We start from the raw sequence: 26,562 nt of genomic DNA, 5'->3' as shown, positions 1-26,562 counted from the left end.
TCTTGCCTGGAAAATCCCATGGACGGAGGAGCCTGGTGGCCTGCAGTCCATGGGGTTGCTAAGAGTGGGACATGACTGAGCGACTTCACTCTCACTTTTCACTTCCATGCATTGGAGAAGGAGATGGCAACCCACTCCAGTGCTCTTGCCTGGAGAATCCCAGGGACAGAGAAGCCTGGTGGGCTGCCGTCTATGGGGTCGTGCAAAGTCGGACACGACTGAAGCAACTTAGCAGCAGCAGCAGCCAGTATGAACTCTCAAGCAGCTCTGGTGACCAGAGTATTTCATGCAGACTTGATTGAGCTGAATATAACCAGCTGTCCATAGGCAAGGCTCAGACTGGTTCCTGGTGCTAATACTTTTGTCACGGACAAAATTCTCTCTACTTGAGCTGTTACTTCTCCAGAATCTGACATTTGAGAAGGGACTGTCCCTTAAGGCAAACTGCAAAGAAGTTTCACTAAACAGGCTTCTTTCTGTAAATCACCCCAGGGGAAGAATGATTTGTAGATAAGAGGGAATAAAAGACAAACTCAACATGTGGGGATCCTGTTTTGAAAAATGTCTAGAGTGAATGCACACAAATTAATGCAATCACTGCAGAAAAACTGCCTCAGGTAGAAGCCTAAACAGCCTAAATTAAAAAAAAAAAAATAGAAGTCAACAATATGGAAGAAATGAAAGGAAAACAATCCATCTAAAACATTCACTTTACTCTTAAAATATGGCAACTCTGTGTAATAAATTAATAGTAAGTAGGTAATAAAATGCAGGCAAAAGCCTTGAAAAGAACTCTACGCTATGAATAGAGCGTGATGTGTGCCCTGTGTCATCCTTCATTCTGCTGAGAGGAGCTTCAGCCTTTACGCAATTTGGCAGGAAGAACTAAGCTGCGTCAGTCTGCACTTAGGTAAATTTCTCCATTAGCATGGAAAATGGTGTTCAGGTCTTTTCCTCAATATGATTAGAAATTGAGTGTTCCCAAAACAATGTTCCTAAGGATAGAAATTAATACACACACACACACACACACACACACACACACACACACACACACACACAATTTTCCATGGTTTCAAGACATATAGAGAAAAATATAGATTACATCATTTACTTGAAAGACAAGCTAATACTCAGCAAAGTTCTTCCAGCTCTTTCTCTCAGGCCAAGTTGATCTAAAAAGTTTTGGTACTAAAAAGAAATTTAAAAGGTCTTGACTGTTTCTCTTACCATATCTTTCTTTAGTTTCTTAATGACCCGGGAAGTGTTCTCGATACCTTTTTTCAAAATTTGATTAAAATGTAGTTGAGTTATGTTAGATGTACAACATAATGATTCAGTATTTTTTGCAGATTATACTCCATTAGAGATTATTACAAGACAATGGGTATAACTCCCTGTGCTATACAGTATAACCTTTCTGCTTATCTGTTTTGTATGTAATAGTAGTATCTGTTAATGCCATACCCCTAACTTGTCCTTCCCCCTCCTCCCTCTCCCTTAGGTAACCATAAGTTTGTTTTCTATGTCTGTGAATCTGTCTTGCAGATATATTCACTTGTATATTTTTTACACTCTACATATAAGTGATAACATATAGTATTTGTCTTCCTCTGAGTTATTTTACTAAGCTTACTATTCTCTAGGTCATAACAGAAAAAAATAAGTTGCATAATGATTATACACATGTGCACACACGCATGCTTAGTAAAGTCTATACATTCAGTTGATCATTTCATTACCTCTTAGACAAGGAATTCTGTATATCAACAATCCCTTTATACATTTTTATATTATATTCTGGTTTTATAAGCACTTACTCCTTGGAAGAAAAGTTATGACCAACCTAGATAGCATATTGAAAAGCAGAGACATTACTTTGCCAACAAAGGTCTGTCTAGTCAAGGCTATGGTTTTTCCAGTGGTCATGTATGGATGTGAGAGTTGGACTGTGAAGAAAGCTGAGCACAGAAGAGTTGATGCTTTTGAACTGTGGTGTTGGAGAAGACTCTTGAGAGTCCCCTGGACTGCAAGGAGATCTAACCAGTCCATTCTAAAGGAGATCAGCCCTGGGATTTCTTTGGAAGAAATGATGCGAAAGCTGAAACTCCAGTACTTTGGCCACCTCATGCGAAGAGTTGACTCATTGGAAAAGACTCTGATGCTGGGAGGGATTGGGGGCAGGAGGAGAAGGGGACGACCGAGGATGAGATGGCTGGACGGCATCACCGACTCGATGGACGTGAGTCTGAGTGAACTCCGGGAGATGGTGATGGACAGAGAGGCCTGGCGTGCTGTGATTCATGGGGTTGCAAAGAGTCGGACACGACTGAGCGACTGAACTGAACTGAAGTATCACTTTTAATTTAAGAAGAGCTATCTACTCTTTGGGGGTAGGGAGGGCGAGTGGATGTTTCTTGGCTTCCAGTTCCTTTCTATTGTTGCTGCTGCTGCTGCTGCTGCTAAGTCGCTTCAGTCATGTCCGACTCTGTGTGACCCCAGAGATGACAGTCCACCAGGCTCCCCCACCCCTGGGATTCTCCAGGCAAGAACACTGGAGTGGGTTGCCATCTCCTTCTCCAATGCATGGAAGTAAAAAGTGAAAGTGAAGTCGCTCAGTTGTGTCCCACTCTTAGCGACCCCATGGAATGCAGCCCACCAGGCTCCTCCATCCATGGGATTTTCCAGGCAAGAGTACTGGAGTGGGGTGCCATCACCTTCTCCAACAAACCTTTCCCAGAGTCTTTCCTGAATTCTCACCTTCTCATCATGGGAGCTGGAGCTGGAGCAGGAGTTGCAGCTTGAGGCCACACACCTGGAGGCAGGTGTCCCTTCACAGTCATGAGATCGAGATGCTGATCTCTAACCTACTTCCTGGTTCACGGCCTGGACTGAAGCCAGAGGGACACTGGCCTGAGAAATGTCAAGTCAGAATTACTGTAAATGGTGATCATGCCAAAATCATCTGAACTTTGCCCTTTCAGTCTGCAGCTTCCCGAGAAGTATGATTAACCCCCGATTAACCCTTGACTAACAAGATTAACCCCTGCTCTTGTTCCACGAAGAGCCTTGACATTTGGTGTGTAGAGTTAAATAGAATTTTTAACATTTTCTTTACTAATGGTGCTGGCTTTAAAAATGCTACTGGCCATATTTTTCACAGAACTAGAACAAATAATTTCAAGATTTGTATGGAAATACAAAAAACCTCGAATTGCCAAAGCAATCTTGAGAAAGAAGAATGGAACTGGAGGAATCAACTTACCTGACTTCAGGCTCTACTACAAAGCCACAGTCATCAAAACAGTATGGTACTGGCACAAAGACAGACATATAGATCAATGGAACAAAATAGAAAGCCCAGAGATAAATCCACACGCATATGGACACCTTATCTTTGACAAAGGAGGCAAGAATATACAATGGAGTAAAGACAATCTCTTTAACAAGTGGTGCTGGGAAAACTGGTCGACCACTTGTAAAAGAATGAAACTAGAACACTTTCTAACACTGCACACAAAAATAAACTCAAAATGGATTAAAGATCTAAACGTAAGACCAGAAACTATAAAACTCCTAGAGGAGAACATAGGCAAAACACTCTCAGACATAAATCACAGCAGGATCCTCTATGATCCACCTCCCAGAATTCTGGAAATAAAAGCAAAAATAAACAAATGGGATCTAATTAAAATTAAAAGCTTCTGCACAACAAAGGAAAATATAAGCAAGGTGAAAAGACAGCCTTCTGAATCGGAGAAAACAATAGCAAATGAAGCAACTGACAAACAACTAATCTCAAAAATACACAAGCAACTTATGCAGCTCAAGTCCAGAAAAATAAAAGACCCAATCAAAAAATGGGCCAAAGAACTAAATAGACATTTCTCCAAAGAAGACATACGGATGGCTAACAAACACATGAAAAGCTGCTCAACATCACTCATTATCAGAGAAATGCAAATCAAAACCACAATGAGGTACCACTTCACACCAGTCAGAATGGCTGCGATCCAAAAATCTGCAAGCAATAAATGCTGGAGAGGGTGTGGAGAAAAGGGAACCCTCCTACACTGTTGGTGGGAATGCAAACTAGTACAGCCACTATGGAGAACAGTGTGGAGATTCCTTAAAAAATTGCAAATAGAACTCCCTTATGACCCAGCAATCCCACTGCTGGGCATACACACCGAGGAAACCAGAATTGAAAGAGACACATGTACCCCAATGTTCATCGCAGCACTGTTTATAATAGCCAGGACAAGGAAACAACCTAGATGTCCATCAGCAGATGAACGGATAAGAAAGCTGTGGTACATATACACAATGGAGTATTACTCAGCCGTTAAAAAGAATTCATTTGAATCAGTTCTGATGAGATGGATGAAATTGGAGCCGATTATACAGAGTGAAGTAAGCCAGAAAGAAAATCACCAATACAGTATACTAACACATATATATGGAATTTAGAAAGATGGCAATGATGACCCTGTATGCAAGACAGGAAAAAAGATACAGCTGTGTATAACGGACTTTTGGACTCAGAGGGAGAGGGAGAGGGTGGGGTGATTTGGGAGAATGGCATTCTATCATGTATACTATCATGTAAGAATTGAATCGCCAGTCTATGTCTGACGCAGGATACAGCATGCTTGGGGCTGGTGCATGGGGATGACCCACAGAGATGTTATGGGAAGGGAGGTGGGAGGGGGGTTCATGTTTGGGAACACATGTAAGAATTAAAGATTTTAAAATTTAAAAAAAAAAAAAGATAAAAAAAAGTAAAAATAAAAATGCATGTGCAGTAAAACTCTCTTTTGAAATCTGAGAATACCTGAGGAAGTATCAAGTCCAAACACTCCAAGGTTTGCGTTCTTGGGGACCTTGTCTGAGTGGTAGGAAGGCTGAGGGCCAGGCAAGGTGCCAGGAGACAGCAGGGTGGCAGAAAGAGCTGCTGCCTGAGTCCCCAGACTGAGCTCTAAGCCGGAGACCTTCCCAGCTCACTTCCCTCCAGCACTGGTTCCCTTCCCTCTAAGGAGACCACATGGCCACTAAGGAAAACCTCCAGGACTCCTAACTGGCTTCTACTGTCAAAGAGTCAGAATGGGGCATGACAGTCATCTAAGACCAAGCCCGCTCACACTGCTGAGGCCCCCACATGGCAGGGCCACATCAGTGCCCAAGTCAGGGCCCGGAGTAGGTACGCGTGGGTCTTCAAGGGCCTGAGGATCTGTCGGGCATGAAGTGCCATTTTCTGTAGTTTTACTGAATGTAATTAACATATAAAACTGTGTAAGTTTAGGTATGCCATGTGATAACTTGATACAAGTATATGCTATAGAAGGACTGCCACAATGAGGTTGGTCAACACATTCATAACCACCAAAGTGTGTGTGTGTGTGTGTGTGTGTGTTGAGAACATGTAAAATCTGCTCTTTCAAGTATATAATACAACAGCAGTCCCCAACCTTTTTGTCACCGAAAAGGGATCGGTTTTATGGAAGACAATTTTTCCTTGAACTGGGAGGTGGAATGATTTAATTTTCACCCACCACTCACCTCCTGCTCTGTGGCCCAGTTCCTAACAGGCCACAGATGAGCACCACCCAGGGCCAGGAGGCTGGGAACCGCTGTGATACAATATTTTTAACTATAGCCCCCAACGCCATTTACTGTTCTTCATCTTCATTAGCACTATTTTCATCAAAGTTCCCATTACCTCTCATTTGTAGAGGTTTCTGAACCACCTCCCATCCTTCACTCTTAATCCCTTTCGATCCATTTTCTACACAATGGTCAGAGGGACCACTCTAAAAACACAAATGCCATCATATTATTCTCTTGTCAAAAATCCTTTAATAGCTCCCTATTTCCCTCAGAATATTGTCCAGATTCCATGGCCTGACTTTCAAGGATCGTCAAGGTCTATCCCTTACTGTCCTTCTGGGCAATCTTCTGCCTAATGCCTCCATCACTGAATTCCAGCCACTCCGCCTTTCTACACCTCAATTAAGCCAAATCTCTACTGTCTCAGGGACCTCCTTTCAGCTTTCTCTTTACCTGCCAGTTCCTACTCATCACTCAGGTCACAGCTTGGGCAGAACTTCCTCCAGAACGCCTCCATGACCTCATGATATGATCTGATTGTTACATGCTCTCAAGGCATCTCATACACACACACCTCTCTTAATTTCGCATTCGCCACACAGCAACCTGCTTAATGACTCCCTTCCTGTCTAGAGTAAAAATCCCATGTGTCTCCATGATTCACTGTCATATTTTCAGTGCTTAGCAGAGTGGTCTAGCGGCTATTCAATAAATATGTGTTGGGTAAACACTTACTTGCTAATGCTAACCAAACCTTGACCACAAGACAGATTTTTTAACAAGATGGAAACCTTCATTTTTAAGTCAAGGGCTTAAAAAGAAGAACCAGGTTCTACTGCCCAGCATGCCTGAGACAGGTATAAAATGTGTTGGTGCTGAATGTAGGGAAGAATAAATGCTGAGTTACAGGCCTTTTAGAAGCTGTAGGCTTGGAGGGAAAAGGTTGACAGGTACCCATGTACTGAAAACCTTTTTACTGGCTTTAGATTTCTGGGCCTGAGACGACCTGTGAATTAATAACAAGGCACACATTCCTTCTGCCCCATGGATGCCTCCAAAACAGGGGAAAAACTCAGATTCAGAGAAGCAAGACCTGCAGTGCTTGCGGCAGACCAAGGCTCCCAGGCAGGCCTTCAACACGCTGTCTGCTGGCCTCCAGCGTTTAGGAGAGGCTGCCTTCTAACACTTATTACAGTGGAGGAGCCACCAGATTATTCCATTAAGTCATACCAGGAGGAAAATGTTGATCACAGAAGAGGGGCTCTGACCTACAGTGACCTTACACTGCTGACACAGCTGTGCATGCCTGGCCGAGAACCCAGAGCAGAGCGCATCAGTCACTCCGGGAAGCAAGCCGTGAAGGAGAAGGGAGGGGAAACTAAAAACATAATGGAGCCCCCAAAACCCAAAGGAAAACTTTTACTCGGCTTGAGCAGGTATTAGAAAATTTATTCAACTAATAAATGTTAGTTGAGCACCTACTGTATACCAATAATGCTGTCAAGGAATCTATAAAAGGAAATAGAAATCAATACCCAAATATGTAAAACGGAAGCTGTGCTAGGCATTTGGGTGTCAATTTTTATTTCTCTTTTCAAACTCCTTGATAGTACAGTGATCATCATATAGTAGGTAATCAACAAGTGTGTGTTTGTGGCACATACTTGAAAACAAATGCACGGACAGTGAGAATATGAAGAGATTTGACCCAGAGAAGGCCAGGGAGAGGTTCCCTGAGAGAGGGATGCTTGAGGTGACCCAGGAAATGAGAATGAGAGAAGATGAGGAGAAAGGGAGAAGGGGCATTCCATCCCCAGGAAAGCAGGCATACAGGCCCTGTGGCAGAAGGAGCCGAGTGAGTCAGAGGGACCGAGTGGGGGCGTCTGAACCCAGAGTGGAGAGAATCTGGGTAAGCTGGGTGAGGCAAGGCCGGCAGGCAGCCAGGGGCCAGACCCACAGACCTTCCCAGGTCATGGGAAGCTTTGCCTTCATTCTGAGGGCAATGAGAAGAAACTGGAGGATTTTGAGAAGGTGAGCACCTCCATCAGACCTGAAATGTGGAAAGATCATTCTGGCTGCAATGGCATTAAAAGATCTCCACTTTTGGCATTGTAGTGGAGACGGTGCCGTGGAGAGCCTCTCGGTGAAAACGACTACCAAAGCTGGATTTTTAAAATGAGGCCATGAACTATCGACAAAGTACAGAACCCATAGAGGAGGAACACTCTCACAGAGCAATGAAGCCAGCTTCTGCCTCTGAGGCATTGGCTCAGCCCTAGTTTCCTTAAACTCCTGTGTGGATGGCTGCTCAAGGAAGAAAGGGATGCTATCAGTCCTGGAGCCTACATGCTGGAGACCCCAGCAATAAGCTGTCCCATGTTGCCATAGCTTCCTATAAAGAAGGGTGAGAAATAAATCTATCGCATGAAAAAAAAACAGTAAGGAAACTTGGTATTCGGTAGAGAAGGAAAACATACCTCCAGTCCTCACCTGGATTGTGTTTATTTGTGGTTGTGTTTTTTCCAAATTCATGTGCCTCACTTGGATTGTCAAGGAGGAATTTTGACTTAAAGAGGTCTCTGGTTATTAGTGTCCCCCAGGTAAACCACAGAAAGAAATTTTTATTTTCTTTGGAAAAAAATAAAAACCTTACTTCAAAGCTAAAAATACCTAACAACTAACAAGGTTGAAAGGGAAATAAAGGTAAAAAAAATAGTAACAGGGACTTCACCGGCGGCTCAGTGTTGAAGACTTTACTTTCCAGTGCAGGGTGTGTGGGTTTGATGCCTGGTCAGAGAGCTAGATTCCCACATGCCTCGTGGCCAAAAAATTAAGGCAGTTCTAATGAGGCAGATGAACCTAGAGCCTATTACACAGAGCGGAATAAGTCAGAGAGAAAAGTAAATGTCATATATTAACGCATACATGCGGGATCTAGAAAGACAGTACCAGTGAATTTATTTGCAGGGCCGCAACAGAGAAACAGACAGAGAGAACAGGCTTATGGACACGGGAGCGGGTAGGAAGGAGAGGGCGAGGTGTATGGAGAGAGTAACACAGAAACTTACATTACTCTAAGTAAAATAGACAGCCAATGGGAATCTGCTGTGTGACTCAAGGAACTCAAACAGGAGCTCTGTAACAACCGAGAGGAGTGGGATGGGAAGGAGATGGGAGAGTGGGTCAAGAGGGAGGGGATATATGTGTACCTATGGCTGATTTATTTTGATATTTGGCAGAAACCAACACAATTCGGTAAAGCAATGATCCTTCAATTTAAAGAATAAATAAATAAAATCAGGAAAAAAGATAAAGAAAGAAAGAAAACACAAGCAATATTGCAGCAAATTCAATAAAGACTTTTAAAATGGTTTTCATCAAAGAAAATCTTTAAAAAATAATAATGACAATAAAATGCACAAGGAATCATGGTCACCCAAAATAGAAACAGCACAATTAGTCTCACAAACATTCTCCCTGTTGGAATTATCCAACAAAGAATATTAACTCTCATATTTACTATGTTCAGAAGTAGAAAGAATGCTTGAAATATGATCAAGAAACAAAAATACTTTAAAAATTATATTTGAATAAGAATCCTATGGAATTTCTGAAAATAAATAATATAATGATTAAAATAAAAAATTTCATTCAATGAGTCAAACAGTATATTAGATGTTGTTAAAGAGGAAAACTGGCTGGAAAATAAGTTCAAAGAAATTAACCAGGATGAATCCCTAAAACCAAAAAGAGAGAAAATATGACAGCTTATGAGACATGGAGAATATGAAGTCTAACATACATTAGCTGATACTTCAGAGAGATAATGGGATATATGGGGAAAATACAAAAATTTAAAAGAATGATGAATGAGAAATGCTTTAAAATTGGTATTAAAAATACCAAACTCCAGATCCAGGAAAACTAATTTCTAGCTGTATAAACAAACTCATTCCGAAGTACAACACTTAGAAATACAGAATACCAATGAAGAAGAGATGATCCTAAAGGCCACCAGAGAGAAAAGCAACAGAATGCCTATAAAGGAACAACAGCAAGACTGAGAGATAACCCTCATAGCAATCACAGTGGAGAAAAGAACTGGAAGTCTATGTCCAGGGAATCTTCCTTCCAAGTTTCAGAATAAAATCAGAGACCCTACCAATACAATTTCTTATGATTAATAATAAAAGATTTACCCGAAGGAGAAGAAAAACATACATGGAAGACCAAAGATGACAGAAGTGATGTTATTTCCACTGTGACAAGAAAACACAGCATGCAATTTGCCACCTTAACTACTTTTACATCAAAGTATAGTAGTGTTGACGAACTTTTATTAGTAAAGCCATATGAATAAATACTGACTGCTTAAAACAATAATAATGTCTAATTGGTGGAATTACCAGAAAAAAAAGGCAAAACTGAAGTGTCACACAGTTCTAGCATAATATTTAAGAAGGAAGTGGCAGTGTCTTTTAAAATCTTTTATTATTCAGAAGGACTGTGAAGATATTAACTTCAGATTTTTATTAAGTTAAATATGTATGATAGAATATCTAGCCACTAGTAGAATTAGATATAAAATGTGTAACTTTCAAACTAATAAAGGGGAAAAGCAAGTGAGAAAATTGAAGACAATTCAAAAGAAAGAAAGAAAAAAGGGCAGAAAAATCAGTGTTGAGGAAGACGTAATTCTACAATGATACAAACAAGTTCAAAACATCAGCAATCACAATAAAATGTAACATTGATGAACATTACTGTCAAGTTAATAATAGAAAGGTACTACCTTAAACTGATCAAAGGCATCTATTTTTTAAATCCAATACATAATGTAGATCACCATTTTTATTCAACATTGGTCTAGAAACCTAGCTAAGGCAGTAAGATAAGGAGAAAAAGAATTAGAAAGAGAGAAACAAAGGTTTCTATATTTACAGATACTGTAATTGTCTACTTAGCAAATTCAAAGGGCTCAACAGCAGACTCTACGAGGGCACCGATGGAAGCAGCAAGATCACTGGGGTGCGCTAACACAGCGATCCAGGCGTGAGGTGAAGAGAGCTGTAAATAGGAAGTTGGTAGTGAAGATGGAAAGGTGGATGAATTTGAGAGACATTTAAGAGGGGAAAAGCTTGGGACTTGATTGGAGATTATACGGGGGAGAAGGCCCACAAAACAAGAACTGTCAAAAAATCCCATTTGTCCACCTCAAGCAACCTGCTGAGCTACTGGTCAGTGAGAAGAAGGGACGTCATGAGCTAGGTTCTGGCTATGCTAACTTTGGTTGCCTTTGAAATACAAAATATATCGAGTAAACTATCAGATACACAGATCTGGAACTTGGTGAGGGGGTCAAGCCAGATTTCTGCATGGTCTGCACAGACTCTATAGCTGAAGAAATAGGTGTGAATTCAGTCACCTAGGGAGAGGGAGCTGAGTTAAAAGAAGACTGGGCCAAAATGAGCACTGAGGACTTCCAAAGGGTCTGAGAAGTATAAGGGATACAAAAGAGTTCTATGCTATAAACATCAAGGGGAGAAAGGAGGAGAGAGAGGTTAGCAATATAAAAGGCAATATAAAAAGCTCATGCTACCTGGGATATTCTGAACTGTTGACATAAGAATGTTACCATCTACAGCTTGTTCACAAAATACATTTGACTGTGAACAAGCTCTTCATTTTATCACCCCTAAGGTACCCAAGACTGGCAGCTCTGCCCTCCCTCCAGAATGCCCACCTGGTAGGAAATCAGGAAATAACAATTAATGATACTATTTAGCTTAGCAAACTGTGATTCAGAAAAATGTTCTTCTGAGGACAATTTCACCCATAGACAAGAATGCATATCAGCACAGCGCACTCTGATGCTCAAATCAGGTGACCGACACTATCTGCAACCTAGGGTAATACGGGTCTCTAGACCCTTATATTAACAGATCGTTGAGCGGTGACTATATATTTTTAAAAACTTGTCCAAAACTGCAACCAATAATTCATGGTTCCTAAAACAAATATGACGTTAAAAAAAATAGTAAATGTTATGATTGTAGAACAATAGCGCTTAGCAGAGATTATATACTGAAGCAAACACACAAACCTGAAGGGATTACTCAAAGTGAGGTTGTACAGGCTGTGTGTTTCATCACCCAGCTAGATATGGGTAGTTTATGTCTTTGAATCTTACAGGGGGTAACCAAAAAGGGTTGTGGGGGTTTATGAAACACACGTGTTTCAACTTTAAGCACGGAATTACTATAATCTAAAACACAAATGCTTTGTAGAACAATAAGCACTCTGCTGGTACTCAAGAGTCCTTTACTCCCCTCCTGGGCTGTGTAACTAATTAACTCAGGGACTAGCAATTCGTCACTCAGGTGGCACTGAACAGTCACAGCTCCGTCTACAGCCAGCTCTACACTCAGCCTCAGTGTCCCCTCAGCATTAGACCATGCAGCTGCCCCCAACCCCTCACGAGGCACAGGACAGGGGTGCAATGACGAGACACTCCCCCTCCAGCATGAGCACGCTGCCCCACGCGAGCACCGTCAGTGAGACACCTTTCGAGGGCTTCGTAATACACTCAGAATGAACTCTGCGAGGCAAGCTCTGCCTCTCCCTTCAAGCTAATCTTTCTCTCACCTCCCCTGTGCTCTCAATGCTTCACCACACTAGTCTTCCCCGTCTGTGCCCATGAGTGTATTCAATTCTGTCCAACTCTTTGCCATCATGTGGAGTGCAGCCTGCCAGGCACCTCTGTCCATGAAGTTTTCCAGGCAAGAATATTGGAGTGGGTTGCCACTTCCTACTCGAGAGGGCCTACCCCACCAGGGATCACACCCGTGTCTCCTGCGTCTCCTGCACTAGCAGGCAGATTCTTTACCACGGCATCACCTGGACGTCCAAGTCCTCTCTAACCTTCTGGAAGAAAAAGACAACTCTTTTAAGTGCTTTCTCATCCAAGCTCACTTGTTCAGACTCTGCCTCCCTTAAGGACACTTCCTTCCATCGCTGTGTGGCTGGACTATCCCCATCCTTCATATCTCAGTGTCAATGTCACTTCATCAGAATCCTCACAATAGCACTGTGAAGTAATCCCAATTTTAGATGAGGAAACTAAGTCACAGAGGCTAGGCCACTGGCTCACAATATACAAGCAGTTATTGGAATTATTTACTGCGATGCCGGACCACCTATCTCGACTACTTATTTAATTTCCTTACCAGCATTTATCATGGTTTGCAGTGGCTTGATGTTTATTTTTTAATTTATTTTTTATCTCCCATGGTATTATACAAGGGAAGCATGGGGGCAGGGCTACATCTGTCTTATTTACCACAGTATCCTAGCATAGAACTTCCAAATAGTTAAGACTCAAAAATGTTTACTGAATGAATGAAAAATGCAACTGAATTGAATGAATGTCTTTGCACCTGGCTGTGTTAGGTGAGTAGATCTGAGACACCGAGGAACTAGTTTGGAGATCTGAAGGAAAGTGATCTTATGTACCCCATAACTAAGTCCTTTTTAACTTCCCATCCATCCCAAAGACACAATAAGAAACAACTGAGTAACGTATTAGGTTTGCCAAAATTCTGTTCCAGTGTTTCCATACAATCTTACTATTATTCAGTACTTCCTATTAAGGAAACAAGTTCTACTTGGGGTGATTCCTGCCTTAAGTGTATTTGAAAGAGACCATAGAGTACATTGAGTCCTTTGACTCAGTTCAGCATCCCCAACAATTAGGTGAGCCTGGTGAATTTCACCGCTCTGGCAGACTAGACCCTTTCTTATACTGCATGTTCATATTTAGTTACAAGGGATTTGCAAGCACATTTCACAAACCTACATGTTTATCAGTAAATTGATCTACCACCCGTCATTCTCTGAGGAATTGTCAACCTTAGCATTTGACAGAAACAGTTATTTTTGTGCAAAGGCAAAGATTCTGTCAGCAAGCTTTTCCCCTTAACTGTCTATAGCATCTTGTTCTGCAAAATTAAACCATTTCAAGGGACAATGGAAGCAAATAAGACCAGCATTTTACCCTATGCTGTAACCAGAGTGTGAGATTGGAAACCAATAGGAAGCAATTGGCTCAGCTTCTGAGGGGTGGTGGGGGAAAGGCAGTCCAGGAGAATACCCTGGCAAAGAGCAACCCACAGCGTAAATGATTCACACGCAGATGCCTGGAAATCAGTCAAAGCCTGATCCCTCTGCCCACAGCGGCCTCCTGGCTGGATATTAGGAAAGAGGCTGAACTCTGGGAGAGGTTTGGCTGATTCACCAAAGATCTCCTAAATGCGAAATACCTTGCTCCCCATCAGTTTTCAGTTCCCAGGACCTCACAGTAAAGGTTGATACTACTGACACGCCCTCCTGGAAATGTTCCCTTTCCTGCCCACCCCCCCGCCAACCCCCCGTAATGCCAATTCTTCCTGTCTCCTTTCCTCATCCTGCTTCCCCAGGACTCTCCCCTCATCATCCTTCCAATATGCTAACCTCCTGCATTTCAATCTGAGTTTTATAGCATTGCTCACCTTGTGCTACAGCTTCAAATGCCTCTTTCTACCAAAGGAGATCAATTTCTACCAAAACCGTATCTCCATTCTCCACGCCCCTGAACTCCAAATCTGTATCTAACAGCCTGCTGTGCATTTCCATCTGGCCATGCCAGTAAATACCACCAGTCTCACATGCCCCAAACACATCGTCTTCTCCCCCAAACCGCCTCCTCCCTTCACTCATCATGCTGATGAGCAAAGCCTGATAAAACGGACCACAAAGTGCAGCGTCAGATGAGCTGATGGTCCCCCTCCATCAGTTTCACTCATGTGTTCAGTTAGTTTGGGCAATCCTGCGATCTGTAAACCCTTACCTTCTTGCTTCCCTTCTTCTCCAGCCTCACTGTGACTGTCTCAGTTCAGGTCTGCTCACCTGGGTTATTACAGTAGCTTCATTATTGAGCTCCTGCCTCCCCGCCTCCATCACTCACTTACTAACCTTGCGCTGTGTTGCGCTTAGTCGTTCAGTCATGTCTGACTTTTTGCGACCCCGTGGACTGCAGCCCACCAGGCTCCTCTGTCCATGGGGATTCTCCAGGCAAGAATACTGAAGTGTGTTGCCATGCCCTCCTTCAAGGGATCTTCCCAAGCCAGGGATCAAACGCAGGTCTCCCACATTGCAGGCAGATTCTTTACTGAGACACCAGGGAAGCCCTCATACTAACCTTACTTCTGCACTAATCTTTCTAAAACATTAATCTAATCATGGTAACCCCCTGCTTTAGAATTGTGATGGCTCCCCACTGCCATAAACAGCAGTTTCCAAAACTGTTCCTATGAGAAAAAATGTTTAAGTGTGATTTACATGCCTGTTTATATCCACCTACTATTCTAAGTCAAATGTTATAAAGTTTAACTTCTTCATCTTAGGACAAAATTAAGAAACTTTAATATTTTCATCTGATCCCAGGGGATGAGTCTGTACCCTCCACCCCGGGGTAGCACCCTGTGCTCTGAGGAGAGCAGCATCTATGCCAATACCCCCAAGCACAGATGGTGACGTCAAGACTCCTTGGTCTGACTTTCAAGGTGTTTCATGATCTAGCTTCAACTCCTCACTTCAAACACATCCTCCCTCCTCCACCACCGCAGCCTCACCCACTAGCCACGGTTACACAAAAGTGCTGCTCATTGGTGGGCACAGGATAAAATAAAGAACTGAGACTTTGATGTCAGATCCCTCCCTGCCGACGTCTAACTGCGTGACCTAGAGTCACTTTCTGTGCCTCTCTGGGCCTCAATTTCCCTCTCTGTAAAGTGAATATGAAACTAATTTAACAATACTGACCCTGGGCAGGACTGTCGTGGGTATTCAGTGAGGTACAGTGAAGAATGATACAGGGCCACACACAAAGGAGAGGCTCTATAAAGGGTCCTCAGCCTAGGTTCTGTATCATATGTTGTTCCTTCTACTTGGAGTTTTTGGTTCTCCTTTCTTCCATGGGCAGAATTCACAAATGCCTTTCAATGTCTAGTTTAAAATATCACTTCCTCTGAGAAGGACAGATCCTCCTGAGGCGGAGTCTGTCATTCAAACCTGTCTGCCCCCAGGAACCATTTGCAAGCTTCTGCTGAATCATATCTCATTGCTTATTCCAGGCATGCTGGCATGTGATTGCTGGCATGCATGTCTGTCTTGCCCACTGAACTGCCACTACATGAGGAAGTCTGACATTAATTTAAGAATTCCCCACACTTAACAAAGTCCTTAGCACATAATAGGTGCTCAATAAAAGTTTATCAATATCTCCATATACAAAGGAGAAAGAAAGCTGTTTTAAAGTGCATGTATACGTGCAATTTCATGTTATAATAAGGACAATTTACTTAATGATTTTCAAAGTGCTTTCACATATGTTTGTAAGATACAGGCTGTTACCTCCCCTCTGCCCTGCAGAAACTCATTAAATAGATAATAAATTAAAGAAAAGTAACCTCTTGATGATATCCGTTTGATGACAGTTTTCTCCATTCTGATCTGATGCCAAGTTAATGTTATCATAAAATAATTCCTTTAACTGCAATTGTGAAGTTTACTGAGCCATTACTGTCATCAAAAAGTGAAATTATATTCAAAGCTGAAAACCAAGGCTCACACAGGAAAAAATGGCATTAATATGCAAACAAATTACATGCAAGAGAAACAGGAATAGCAATATGACCAGCATGCCGACCCATCCTCAACATAAACAGATGGTTACATTTTAACATTTATTCATATGTGAACAATGAAAACAAATCACACTGGCAGGTACCTTCGAGTTAAATTCTTATTTGTTTAAAAAGGCAGAGGCGTATGTATTCTCTCTGACTGCAGGCTACACTGGGCATGCCTGAGCTTTATGTGTACAGCCTTGCTGCCTAACATATTCATGACCTGAAGGATAGGCTAGTATATAATATTTACATAAGAAGAAATTGAACTGGTGGAAAGATGAGGTGGAGGCGGGGGAGGGGAGAGGGAGGCCAGGACGGGAAGAATAAAGCGAGATGCAAAATGAACAGGCAAAAGCGGGCATCGGGGAGCGTGGAGTCATCTGCTGCTGCAGGCAGTTAGAGAGAGGGCAGGGACGCCACACAGCCCGGCTGGCGGGCGTCTGCTCAAGGTGAGAGCTGTGCTCCTCCCAGCCTGTGTTAATGTAGCAGCAGCCCCGGTGCAGATGAACAGCACGGTGCCTGCCGCAGCGGCCTTCCCAGGACAGGGGAGGGCTGGGGAGCAGGGAGACCCTTGGAGACCCTGCTGCTCCCATGAGGATGCTCAGGGCAGTCCTCTATCCCTGACTTGTTTCCCAAGTATGTGAGCTCGGCTGGGCCAGCCCCACAACAGCTTTCCTTCGTTCTTAGGAGATCGTGCAGACAAAGCCAGGGTAGCAGGGGCAGCTTCACCATGCTGGGAGGGACACCCTTCCTGAAAACTCCTGCTCCAAGTCATCACTGTCTTCACTGAAGCCCTGCTGTGCTTAGGGGTGGATGATAGCACTTACACCCACACAGCCTTGGCGCCTCTCAGCAGCCCCAGCAGCTCGCAGCAGCTGACCCTTCCAGCCAGAGCTGCTCCCTCTCAGGACAGCTCCTCCTGGCCAGCCCCACTCACACTCACGTGGTCCAGTTCCAGCTCTTGAATCTGCTTATTCAGATGAGGTGGAATGTGAAGCTTGCCCTACTGACTCTTGGCTGTGTGACCTTTGAGCTTGGATCGAGCCTCAGCGTCCTCATTTGTGAAAGGGGGATAGACGTGCTGTCCCTTTTCTTACTGGAGGAGTGCCTCTTATGTGGGGCCTCCCAGGTGGCACTAGTGGTAAAGAACCCACCTGCCAATGCAGGAGGCACGGAGTCATGGGTTCGATCCCTGGCTTGGGAAGAGCCCCTGGAAGAGGGCATGGCAACCCACTCCAGCACTCTTGCCCGGAGAATCCCATGGACAGAGGAGCCTGGCGGGCTACAGTCCATGGGGTCGCCAAGAGCCGGACATGACTGAGCAACTGAGCATACCTACTATGTGCTGGGTGCTGTTCTCAGTGCTTGAGAACAAAACAGTGCTTAGAACAAAATAATCAGACTCATGGAGCTGACACTCTAGCAGGGAGAGGGCTAGGATGTCGTAACTTATAACACATGATCGGTTCCACAAGGAGGAAAACTGACAAAAAGCAGAGTGAACAGAAGGGAAATCAAGAGTGCCAGGGGCAGTGGGCGCCATCAGACACAGGGGAGTGAGGAGGCGTTGAATAAAGCTGTAAGAGAGGCCAGGGGGTGAGCAAGTGGATGTCTGGGGAAGGGTGCAAATGCCCTGCAGTGGGAGCTTGAGGCACAGCAGGGAGGCGTGTGAGGCCTCTCATGGAGTGAGAGAAGGAGACGAAGTCAGGAGATGAGCATGTGTGTGCAGGCTGATGGAAGTAATGGGTGAAGTGCCCCAAGCAGGGAATCAGAGCTGGGGTTACTCGCTATGCAACAGGCTCTGTCCAGCTGCCAGACGCCCATTAGTTCACCCATTTGCACAACCACCCTGAAAGGCTTGTTGCTTGTTCAGTACATGCCTATTTTAAACACAAGGAAACTGAACTTTGGGCAGATTAAGTAATCTGTCCAAAGTCATAAACCTTAGTAATCGGTAGTGGTAGGATTCAAATGCAGAATTCAAACCCAAGCAGCCTAGCTCCAGAGATGGTGCCTTTAAGCCCAGAGCTGACCGCCTCCCCAGCCAAGGGTGTGGATGAGCGTGGTGAAGGAGGAGCATGTGACGGCAGAGCAGCCCTCCGGAGAGGGCTAAAAGGAGGCGGAGGAGAAGGAAGCAAGAACTAAGCAGGTCTGAAAAGACTAGTAGAGCAGGCAAGGAACAGAGAGAGCTGGGCACACGGCTGCTTGGGCCAAGGGGCCTGACCATACACACGAGGCAAGTGGGGACTGCAGACACAGCGGGGGCCACGCAAGGGGCAGCGAGAGGCCCAGATGAATTCACGGGGCTGTAGATACTCCCTCCACCGAGGGCCTCAGAAAGCACTGACGCCTGGTAACCGTGTCCCTCTTCCTAAAAATTACAGAGCAAGAACGGTGTCGTACAGCATGAACAGCGAATCAAACTCGGAGCATGAATCAAGACACAAAGCTTTTACTTTCTACTTTAATTCTGAGTGTTTGAAACGAGAACCCTTTCTCCTCTACTAGGTGAAAACATAGTAACAGCTAACAGATTTATTTTGCTTGTGGAATAAATATCAGTACAGAGAAACTTTGTGCATATAATCTCATTTCACCATCAGAACACTAGGATAAAGCTGGTTTATCCTCATTCACAAGTGAGGAAACTGAGGCTCAGAGAGCCTGGGTCACTCACTAAGGCAGGTGCTTATGGGGACGGAAGTGTGCAGGGTAAGCACTGCCCGTCACTGAGCCGACGCTGCCCAAGACACAGTGAGCACAGCCACATCCCACAGCAACCCCTGCGCTCCAGCCTACAGCAGGGCCAGGCTTCCTAAGCAGCACAGACATGCGGACGCCAATGCTGTTGCAGACCTGGGCTCTCATCTTCTCTCGTTTGAGAAGTCAGGCTTATAGGAACTCTGCAGTCTGTTTCGTGTGCCTGGCCTCAGGAAGGGGTGCTCTTACGGGAATGTCCACCATGTGGATAAGGGAAGCACAGCCTACTGCAGACTCTGATTCCACAGACTCGGAAGCCCTGGGGGTCTGCTCAGCCGACTGGCTGAGCTTCAGGATAGAAGTCACCGCAAGGGGTTTGTGGAGAATGTCAACACCCAGAACAGAATCACTTCGGCTCCTTCTGAGTATTCCCCACTATGCACTATACCTCCCAGGGTGTCAGTCGTTCAAGAAAAGCCCAGTGGATATTGGTCACGTTTCTGGCCGCTCAGCATTTCTGGACACATTGCCTACAATTTAGAATTCTCCGCATTTCCCCTCTGACAGAAGCTCAGACCCGCTCCGCCGTAACTGTGGTGCAGGTGTGCCCCAGAGACACCCACCCAGACTTTGACTCAGGAGCCAGTGGCACAAGAAGAGGGGACAGGAGAGCACTTTCTTTGGCTGACACTGAAGGTGAAGCTCCGACACTGTGGCCACCTGACGTGAAGAGCTGACTCACTGGACAAGATCCTGATGATGGAAGAGACTGAAGGAGGAGGAAAAGGGGATAACAGAGGATGAGATCGTTGGATGGCATCATTGACTTGATGGACCTGAGTTTGAGCAAACTCCAGGAGTCGGTGATGGACAGGAAAGCCTGGCGTGCTGCAGTCCACGGGGTCACAAAGAGTCAGACACGACTGAGCAACTGAACTGAACTGATGTGCTAGAAATGAACAGTCCTTTTAAAAATTCTAGTCCTTCTCAACAAGTTTTCTTCCTCTCTTACCCAACTGCAAACTGCATAGTGACACAGGAAAATCCCTATCCCCTGTAAAGGCTCGTGTGTAGTATGCACAAAGAAAAGATGGAAGGAACAACTAATGGATCAGCTGTAACTGTGCACATGAGGAAAGAAGACAAAGGAACAACAGGAAACAGAAACACAATACCAGACACAATAAGCTCCGAGAGCAATAATTATATTAACGATTTTCTACCAGCTGGCTTAGAAATCTCAAAGCACTGAAAGAGCTATCTACCATTCAGAAATAAAATGTCCTCTTAGTTTGCAGAAATACCACCGTTACTTCCCAATGTCCTTGAGGCTCTGCTGAAGAGAATTCATCATGAAAGAGTCTAGAATGAGTAACATCTACCTTACCTCAGCATGAGGTCCCAGACACTCCTTGCTGGTCAGCCTATATTTCTGTTCATGAGAAAAGATTCAAGATTATGTCTGGGTCACCTTAAAGACATCTCCTAGTCCCCAAAATGCACTTCATCCAACAGACATTTTTTGAGTTATCAATTATGTTCTATATATTCTATGCTGAGAGTACAGCAGAGAATAACAGATTATCCCTCTTCTTAAGAAGCCAAAAATCACTTAGAGTTCCAATAGCACTGAATGAAGTTCCAATTTGTACTGAATGAAGATCTGGGGCCTTTGCAAGATGAGAGACCTTCAGGTAGAAAAGAAGAAAGCAAATGTACAAATGCCCTGTGTTCCACTGGAAGAAACAGACAAAGACTAAGAGAGGTAAGACAAGGAAGGAGGGAGGGAGGGAGGGAGGGAGGGAGGGAAGGAGGAAGGGAGGGATGGATAGAAGAGACAGAAATCAAAAGGACAAACTGAGGCATAAGACATGACACACGAAAAAAACGTTCTTGTTAGATCTAAAGTTCTCACTTGGAGATGGGATAAGATATCATGGCCTAATCTGGAATTACAATATTTGAATCCTTGAACACTTCCAAGACTCACAACTGTCCCCTGCTGTTTTTCAAATAATTGACAAGTATCTCTTGAATTTGGAAGAATACCCCTTAGACTTCAATATACGATCTTCACCTTGACTATCCGACAAAATAGAGGAACTGAAACAGATCCTTCAATTTTAAAATAGCCTAAGTGACATATGCTTTGTGACATGGTTTAAAACATTCATCTCTTTCTATTCATCAACTGAAATATCAAAGAATTCTCCTAAAAAGGAGAATCTCAAATGATTACCCATTTCAGCAGACTTTGAGTATGAAGCTTCCAGAGTCTTCATCAAAATGCTGAGTTACAGACTTCTACTTGGGGGGACACCATCCTCCAAGTAAACAAGTTCATACCGTAATTTGTTGACATGACCCATGGCTCCAGAGGTGGACATGAGACCACAAGTGCGCAATATACGTATTCATTCCCATGGTCACACTATTTAAGATCTTAGCACATGACCAGATAGTTCTTGGCATAGGATTTTGGTATAACAACAGGGAACCTAGAATTGCTTAAGCTAGTAGAACATGAATCTGAGGTTCTGGAAGCTTCCACATTGGACAACTTGCCTCAGAAGGCGAACAACAAAAGGAAAGCAGAGCCAAGATCTAGAGAGACAAAGACTAGCTGAATGGCACCACGCATCTGGATCCAGCCATACCTAAGGCCAACCACCCCTGACATTTTCAATAGTGCAAAATAAAACAAAATTCTCTTTCCCCCTGAGTCAGCTTGGTAAGAATCCAGACAGTACGTTTCCTGTACGCTACTTCTTATTTCCCATAACACACAGCCAGCTGGGTCATACACACAACCAACCCCCCTGCCTAACTTTGCCTTGTAGCTAGCATGAACATAAATTGTCATTTTGCAGGTCGCGTTGGAATGACTCCATCTTTAAAGTCTTTTAAAAGGGCAGCTAACCTCTGTGGTACTGACCATCACATAGCAAACCTCTTAGGTGCTCTACCATGTCAGCTCCCTTCTTGGCCACTAGGATTTCACAGACAGGCAGGTCAACTGCAAATAAGAGCTCACGGTCATGCACATCCTTCTAGAGCCAAATAAATGTCAGATTTTCTGAGTTCTGCCTCCCTATCCCCATGGAATATAGATTCCTGGAAAGCTTTCATCATATCTCAGATCAAATGAAGAATGTTAGGTGAAATGCAGAAGAGCCTCAAATCACAAATCATATTCACTGGAGGAAACATAACTCTTCAACACATGATTTCTTTCTCTTTTTTTTTTTTCTTTCTCTCCAAATGAACTTGGAACAATTATCACCTATCCATAAATCTCTAAGTTGGATTTTTAAGTTGTTTTTAATCAATGGCTGGCTGTAATTTTGTGAAAGAGTTTCTCCAATGGCACAAATACTGTTGTGTCCCAGAGGAACTGCAGAGCTAGTCAATCAATCTTACAGAACAAACACTCACTGTGAAAATAATGTCCTCGACCGAACAATGAACTTGAATACATATTCCAAAGCTTTCAGTGTTCTTAGGATTGGTTCACATTGCTCTCCTCTGCTGGAGGTGTCCAAGTAAGTCTTCAGCACCGTCATCAATTTCCTGAATAAGGGATTATATTTTCAAAATACATCTCTTTTCAACCCACAGCATGGTAATTAGTTTGCTTAGTAAATTACAAGGCATTCAATCAAAGGTTAAAGGTGGTAGTACAGCCAAGCTCACTCACTCATTTACATCATAAAAATAACTCTGCTTAAAAATATACATTTAATACAGGGAATGAATAAGTATTTCCTGCCCATAAAAAGCCAGCAAAGAAAAAAACCAATGGAAAAAAAAATCTTTTCACTGGGAAAACCAGCCCCAATGAAGTTGTGAGTGGGGATGGTGGTGGTTATGATGTTCTTTTCAGTTTTTTCTTCCCACAGAAAATGTTCTTTTAATATCATGGAGCTCCTTTGCTTGGGAATTTTCTTTGTTTCTTTATTACCAGCAGGGTAGACTTTGAACTACATGGCCTGCTTCTCCAGGCTCCTTCACCTTTTCCAGCATCATCTCTGACCTCTAGCCCTCAGCCCTCTATACATAAGCAATACTGAGCCACTTGTCATACACACTTTCTTTTCTCTAGCCTTGACTACCACAAATAGCTGTTCAGTAAATGATAGCTGACTAACTGAATGAATGACTAAATGAGCAAACATTGCCATGTACGTCTGTCACCATAAAATACTCATACTAACCTAGGAGTTTGCGTATTTTTATTTAATCCAAATAACACAGGCCAGATGGGGTTTTGTCAGAAAATGCAGAACTCACACAGTGTGGTGACAAAAAGAAACTACTCGAGTTTCTTGGGCCCTCGGCACCCTGGCAGGACAAGTAGAGGGTTCGCAGTTACTTACTTGTAAGCTAGGGTAGCACTGAAATGCTGTTGGATGTAAGCCTCCAGGACGGTGTTGAAATGCTGGAACTTCCGGTCAGCAATGAGACCTATTATGTAGATCTTCAGAAAGAGGCAAGCAGTCAGTGTTTGGGGGCAGACCCCGGACAGGAAGTCCTCGTCACACAGTACAACTAAATCCCTATCAAGTTCTTTTGCCCAGCAACTAGTTCACTAATGAACATTAGTTTACAACGTTATCTTCAGTCCTTTACATTATGGTGACAGCTCTTCTAAAAAGTGTTTCATGAAGGGTTTCGTAAGATAAAAGGGTTTCACAGCCAGACGAGTTTGAGAAATCTCAAGTTATCAACCTTAGACTACCTTCTTTATTGCAGGACTTATCAGAGCCTTCTACATGCTTTTGTGCACTGTAAATCTCAAAGAGAATTGGGCAAGGTTCAGCACTTCCCTGAGTTCTCAAGTGAGTGTTCTTCAGGAAACATTTCTCCTTAAGGCTAGCTTTATAGGAAGCCCTCTTGGGAAGCAATGGACTAAGTCACAATTGTCTCCAAGTTAGTCCTTTAAAAATGTAAATGTCACTGACACAAAGGGTTGACACATTCATACTTTGTTGGTCACTGACATCTTAATGTGGATGTTTCTTATGTTTATTTTGATATGACACTGAAAAGATGTGAGCTGGGACAGCAAGAGGAGGCACAGACCATTTCCAAAGACCATAAGAAGACAGATCTGAATGGTGTACCACCCACTGAAAGATGGTCCAGATGGGCAGAGGAGTGTACTGACTGCTAAATTGGAGACAATGAGGAGGAAGAAAGTAAGAGTTAGGAAACATCTGGGGTGCTTTACAACCTGACCAAGGATTCGCTCCCAGAATTCATGGGCAGCCCAAGCGAATATTCATGATATTCAGCTTCATGTACTTTCAACCAGGGCCACACCACCATCAACATTTGAACACTCCCATTTTAATCCCTCTGCCCATGCTTTCAGATCAACTCAAAACTAACAAAGGAAACAGGAATTCCTTTATCGGCCTGGTCACTGAAAGTTACAATGCCTCCAAAAAAATTCACGGAAAAGTCCACGTGGGCCTTAAGTTCTCCATGTTCTCACAGTGAGACACTATGTTAGCGCCTAATATCACAAAACACTGGCCCCTCTCTCTTACCAAAGCATCAAAGACGAGGATGTCATACTCATCACTTTGAGAATGCTCCATCATGATGTTGAAGAGAGCATCCAGAGTATCCTGGAGAAACTGGGCAAAATAACAGAGGTCTCATAAGAAAGAGTCAGGTGATGCGCAAGTCCCACCCCTCTGTGTTTACCCAAGAGAATGAAGGCACACACCATGTGCCATGTTCAGGAGGGCCAGGTGTGCTCCTCACAAGAGCCAGAAACTGGAGCAAGCCAGTTGTCCATCTTCAGCAAAGTAGATAAATACAGGGTGGTACTCAGGTGTTACAGACCATGACACAGCAATAAAAGTGAGCCAACTACTTCTATGTAGAAAGATGACCATAACTCTTATGAGCATTGTACAGAGTAAGATAAGTCAAGACACAAAATGTATGTTTATCCTCACTCTATTTTTATGAAATTCAATAACAGGCAAAAACCCATCTGTGATGATGGTGGTAAGCTTGGCAGCTTAGTGGTTGCCCTTGAATGGGTTGCTGACTAAGAAGGGGTAAGGGAGAATCTACCTACTGCACTGATACGAATGGACTGTCTGTTGATCCAGGTGGTGGGAACACAGCTGGGCTGCTGTTGCTATTCAGTCGCTCAGTCGTGTGGGATACGTTGCGACCCCGTGGACTGCAGCACGCCAGGCTTCCCTGTCCTTCACCATCACCCAGGGCTTGTTCAAACTCATGGCAATTGAGTCAGTGATGGCATCCAACCATCTCATCCTCTGTCGTCCCCTGCTCCTCCTGCTTTCAATCTTTCCCAGCATCAGGGTCTTCTCTAATGATTCAATTCTTCACATCATATGGTGAAAGTATGGTAGCTTCAGCTTCAGCATCAGTTCTTCTAATGAATAGTCAGGATTGATTCCCTTTAGGATTGAGTGGTTGGATCTCCTTGCAGTCCAAGAGTCTTCTCCAACACCACAGTTCAAAAGCACCAATTCCTCGGTGCTCAGCTTTCTTTATAGTCCAACTCTCACATCCATACATGACCACAGGAAAAACCATAGCTTTGACTAGATGGACTTTTGTTAGCAAAGTAATGTCTCTGGCTTTTTAATATGCTATCTAGGTTGGTCATAACTTTTCTTCCAAAGAGTAAGGGTCTTTTAATTTCATGGCTGCAGTCACCACCATCTGCAGTGATTTTGGAGTCCCCAAAAATAAAGTCTGTCACTGTTTCCACTGTTTCCTCATTTATTTGCCATGAAATGATGGGACCAGATGCCATGATCTTCGTTTTTTGAATGTTGAGTTTAAAGCCAGCTTTTTCACTCTCCTCTTTCACTTTCATCAAGAGGCTCTTTAGTTCTTCTTCACTTGCTGCCATAAGGGTGGTGTCATCTGCATATCTGAGGTTATTGATATTTCTCCTGGCAATCTTGATTCCAGCTTGTGCTTCATCCAGCCGGACATTTCGTGTGATGTGCTCTGCATATAAGTTAAATCAGCAGGGTGACAATATACAGCCTTGACGTACTCCTTTCTCAATTTTGAACCTCTCTACTCTTCCACGTCCAGTTTCAACTGTTGCTTCTTGACCTGCATACAGGTTTCTCAGGAGGCAGGCAAGGTGGTCTGATATTCCCGTCTCTTTTCTATAGTTTGAATTTTCCAGTTTGTTGTGATCCACACAGTCAAAGGTTTTAGCATAGTCAATGAAGCAGAAATAGCAGAAGCAGTTTTTCTGGAACTCTCTTTCTTTTTCTATGATCCAGTAGATGGTGGCAATTTGATCTCTGGTTCCTCTGCAGTTATGTACATGTGTAAAAATACACTGAACTGTACTTTTAAGATAAGTGCTCTGTACTCATAAGATATGTAGAGTATATGTCAATATACTCCCCCTAACGTGTCAAAATTTCCTACAGTCAAAACACAGAGCTACTACATAAAGACGTTCAGTCTCAGAGATTCCAGCTGTACCGAGTTCCTGACAGAAACAAGATCACCA

At 43.5% G+C, this 26,562-nt stretch overlaps 1 protein-coding gene across 1 annotated transcript in view; it reads right to left on the bottom strand.

Annotated features, from left to right (window-relative positions):
* The window catches only part of DOCK2 (dedicator of cytokinesis 2), a 448,493-nt gene that overhangs the window by 360,818 nt on the left and 61,113 nt on the right, over window positions 1-26,562 (bottom strand). Inside the window, exons 19-21 of the mRNA XM_052659358.1 lie at window positions 24,587-24,676; window positions 23,411-23,511; window positions 22,470-22,604 (exon numbers count right to left, since the gene is read on the bottom strand). Of these exons, the coding sequence (XP_052515318.1) occupies window positions 22,470-22,604; window positions 23,411-23,511; window positions 24,587-24,676 (326 nt within the window). The remainder of the gene's footprint in view (window positions 1-22,469; window positions 22,605-23,410; window positions 23,512-24,586; window positions 24,677-26,562) is intronic.

Source organism: Budorcas taxicolor, chromosome 20 (genome assembly GCF_023091745.1).
Source record: "Budorcas taxicolor isolate Tak-1 chromosome 20, Takin1.1, whole genome shotgun sequence".
NCBI classification, from domain to species: Eukaryota; Metazoa; Chordata; class Mammalia; order Artiodactyla; family Bovidae; genus Budorcas; species Budorcas taxicolor.
The sequence above is the reverse complement of the archived record's forward strand: the minus strand, read 5'-3'. Positions and strand labels throughout refer to the sequence as shown.